Source organism: Triticum aestivum, chromosome 2B (genome assembly GCF_018294505.1).
Source record: "Triticum aestivum cultivar Chinese Spring chromosome 2B, IWGSC CS RefSeq v2.1, whole genome shotgun sequence".
NCBI classification, from domain to species: domain Eukaryota; kingdom Viridiplantae; phylum Streptophyta; class Magnoliopsida; order Poales; family Poaceae; genus Triticum; species Triticum aestivum.
Genome location: NC_057798.1, coordinates 29,202,268 through 29,205,986, shown reverse-complemented (window position 1 = coordinate 29,205,986; position 3,719 = coordinate 29,202,268). Strand labels below are relative to the sequence as shown.

Sequence of the window (3,719 nt, the reverse complement as noted above, 5' to 3'; positions counted from 1 at the left end):
CCGCCACATGCTATTGGACCTTGTTCTTTGTAGCCTGTTTGAAATAACCATATGAAGTATACACAGAGAGGCTGAACCCACTTGAGGAATTGCTGAAAAATTCTCACCCTCACTTCCACGGGGGAGCATTATTATCATGCAATGCCCAAAGAACAGAAACCAAGTGTGCGACTGACCTGCCCAAGATGATTTTTTTTATTTTTTTTCATAATAGTAGTTTGTCAACACATCCATGACAGTACGTGTTTTCCCCATTTTTGTCATGGAAGTGTACCTTCTTTTGGCCAAAATGTCACAGATGTTTCTTTTCCTTTTAGTGATGATCACACTTTATTAAAAAAATATGCTCCAAGATAGGGGCGTGAAAAGAAATGGATGGATAAAAGGGTTTAAAGGATCATACAACAAAGGGTCGTTGAAGAATAGGGATGTCATGCCTTGGGCCGGCCTCCCCAAGGTTTTCCTTTTGAGTTTCTGAGATAAATTTGGGGTGCCTTGGGCACCCTTAAGATTTGCCTATTGAGTGTTCTTGGAAATAAAGTGGGGGTGCATCTGGCATCCGCAAGCACAATCATGAAATTCTTTTGGTTGTGATTACATCCTTCATAAACTAAAGTTTCATGCAAACAAAACTATGAGTCATGTTAGTCCACAAATGATCACTAATAGCTCTACTTGTTGTATATAAATCATGGAAACATGCTATAACCATAGATACAGTAAGATACAATCATAGGCTCTCTTGATAAAGAAGGGGCCAAAAACTATGCAATCCTATAGCAAGCAGGCAAGTTGCACAAGAATTTGTCAAAACAGACCAGCACAAAAAGTGTAATTACTAAAAAATATTTGTGTAACTCAGAAACTTTGTACAAAAATTAACATAAATACTAGACATATGTGGTTTTGTTCTATGAATTTTAAAGATTTTAGCACTCTCTAGTAGAAGCAACACTATAGTTTCACAACAACACTTCCAAGATAATCATAACATTAAAGCTAATGTCATAAATTGACACTTTATTAAAATAAATAGATTTTTTTTTTGCTAAAGTAGCATAGCAATGTGACACAACCAAATAAAAATAAAAAGGATCACTATGGGATGCCGCCAACAAGTTCTTTCTTTAATACTTTTTGTCTAGGCATTGTTAATTTTGATGATTCTCGCAAATAACAAAAATGATTGTTTTAAAAGCTAAAAACAACATCCAAACCCACAACCCCAAGCTTTCTTTCATACCTTTTAGCTAGGCAATTGATATGATAAAGAAAGAATGATACATGCCAGATAGCTACTACCACAAACCCTCAGCCACGTTGGGTCTACTCACTCATCACCATCGACAGATTACATAGAGAGTTGTTCATGATGGTGGTGGAGATGTCCCCCGCGATGTTCCGGCAACACCGGAGGAGATGAGGAAGGGGACCTCCCCTGCTTATTTTTCCTTGGCCTTCTCCCCTTGTTAGGAGGGGTCATTCCTGATGGTTTTCGTGGATTTGGTTTCTAGGAGACGAGATCCTCCCTAGAGGTTCGATCTGACTTTTAGGGGAGCTGTTTTTGGATGCTGAAATCCGAGTACTATCGCCGGTTTATCTTTTCCGGAAGATCCTTGTGCAACTCTTGTATTTTCTATAGGATTGCATAGTTTTCGGTTTCTCCTTGATCAAGAGAGCCTATGATTGTGTCCTTTGATGTAGCTACCTTTATTCCATCTTGCCATGATTTACATACAACAAGTAGATCTGTTTAATTATTATTTGTGAACTAACCCGGACTCGTCATTCCCTTGAGCTATACTGTTTCTGTGAGGTTAATTTCATTAGGGATGCCATGATAATCTCAAGCAGTAAGGACGTTAGATGACTGATTCAACTTTAATTTTAAAAACATCATTCAACCAAAATAGTTATTTCTCTTCTTTATAAATTCCACGTGCACCATAATTATATGTGTTTTGTAGATTGCGAGGACTGTTGATCTATAAAAGAAACATTTTAAGCAAGAAACATCAACTTAGTTGACCTATAGTGATCACACGTATCAACCAGAAAGATTTTCCACAAACTAGTAAATGATAGCCTTTCCATCCATATCGTTGTTCTTGATTTGGAGGCCAACCAGCGGGAGTGCTGACACATGAAGAGACAACAATAGTGCCCGTAGAGTGAACGTTGTGCTCCATAATTATATATGTGTTGTTAAGATTGCAACGAGTTGTTTATCTACAAAAACACATTTTTAAGTCAGAAGCATCAATTTAGTTGACCTATGGAGGCGATCCTTCGTATCAACCAAAATGGTTTTCTACAAGCTAGCACGTGCATCATCGTGCATTAAACTAATGGTGCACGTGCATTAAACTATGATCCCAGATATATGCTCTCAAAAATTGACTGTACTAAGTTATCAACCAGCCAACGCATGAACTAATGGTGCATTAAATCATCAACCAGAGATGGTGACCCTAGGTATCAAGCAGTAATGGTGCACTAAATAATTGCATCGTGCGTGGATGTAGAGAATTATAGAGGATAGGACGCAACAGAATAACTCCACCCTTTGGAAGGCTATAAAATCCACAGAAGCAGCGAACGAAGTAGAATAGAGCTTGCTAGCTTTCTGTCTTGTACGTAGCCAAGTACCTGAACAACACATATATCAGGTTTAGCCCACCATGAGTGCAAACAAGAGCTATCGCTCGCACAAAAATACCGACGGCGAGGTGGACTTTGAATTCTATCCAGTAATACGCAAGTACAAGGACGGCCGTATCGAGCGGTTCACAATGAGTTCATTCGTGCCGGCATCAGCGGATCCAGCCACCAGCCATGGGGTGGCAACAAGGGATGTCGTCATCGACCAAGGCACCGGTGTGTCGGTACGCCTGTTTCTTCCCTCCCAAGCCGCCGCGGCGGGCACGAGGCTTCCCCTCGTCGTCTATGTCCATGGTGGTTCTTTCTGCACACAGAGTGCGTACTCTCGAACCTACCACCGTTACGCCACCTCCCTCGCAGGAAGCGCAGGGGCGCTCATCGTGTCTGTGGAATACCGTCTGGCACCGGAGTATCCCGTGCCGGCGTCCTACAATGACACATGGGCTGCACTGCGGTGGGTGGCCACCTTGTCCGACCCTTGGCTCGCTGAGTATGCAGATCCCAGGCGCACGTACCTCGCCGGCGACAGCGCTGGTGGCAACATCGTGTACCACATGGCTATACGCGCCACACATGATGACAGCATCATGGACATTGAGGGCTTGGTTATTGTGCATCCATTTCTCTGGGGACTCGAGCGGCTTCCCGCCGAGAAGGTTTCGGACGGTGACGTGATGTACCCGCCGGCGCTGGTGGACAAGCTATGGCCATTTGTGACGGCGGGCCAGGCTGGCAACGACGATCCCCGGATCAATCCTCCGGACGGTGAGATCGCGTTGCTGACTTGCAGGCGTGTTATGGTATGTGTTGCAGGGAGAGACACCTTGCGTGACCGGGGGCGCCGGTTCGCGTCCAGAATGCGGAAGTGTGGGTGGACTGACCGCAACCTCACCGTGGTGGAGACGGAGGGCGAGGATCATCTCTTCCACCTGTACGCACCGCTGCGTGCGACCAGCAAGGACCTTATGGATCGTGTTGTGCACTTCATTAACGATCGCGCCACGTTGCCATCACCGAACCATAGTGATCCCAGATCTCTATGCCGCGCAGCTCTTTAA

The 3,719-nt window shown here is 44.0% G+C and overlaps 1 protein-coding gene across 1 annotated transcript; it reads left to right on the top strand.

The window, feature by feature from the left end:
• The first annotated feature begins 2,681 nt into the window (after positions 1 to 2,681).
• LOC123038830 (probable carboxylesterase 5) lies at positions 2,682 to 3,719 on the top strand. The gene has a single exon (XM_044462268.1). The coding sequence runs from the start codon at positions 2,682 to 2,684 to the stop codon at positions 3,717 to 3,719; it is 1,038 nt and encodes a 345-aa protein (XP_044318203.1).

Excerpts from the sequence above, each read along its gene's own strand:
- LOC123038830 (XM_044462268.1), top strand. The coding sequence starts at position 2,682 with ATGAGTGCAAACAAGAGCTATCGCTCGCACAAAAATACCGACGGCGAG.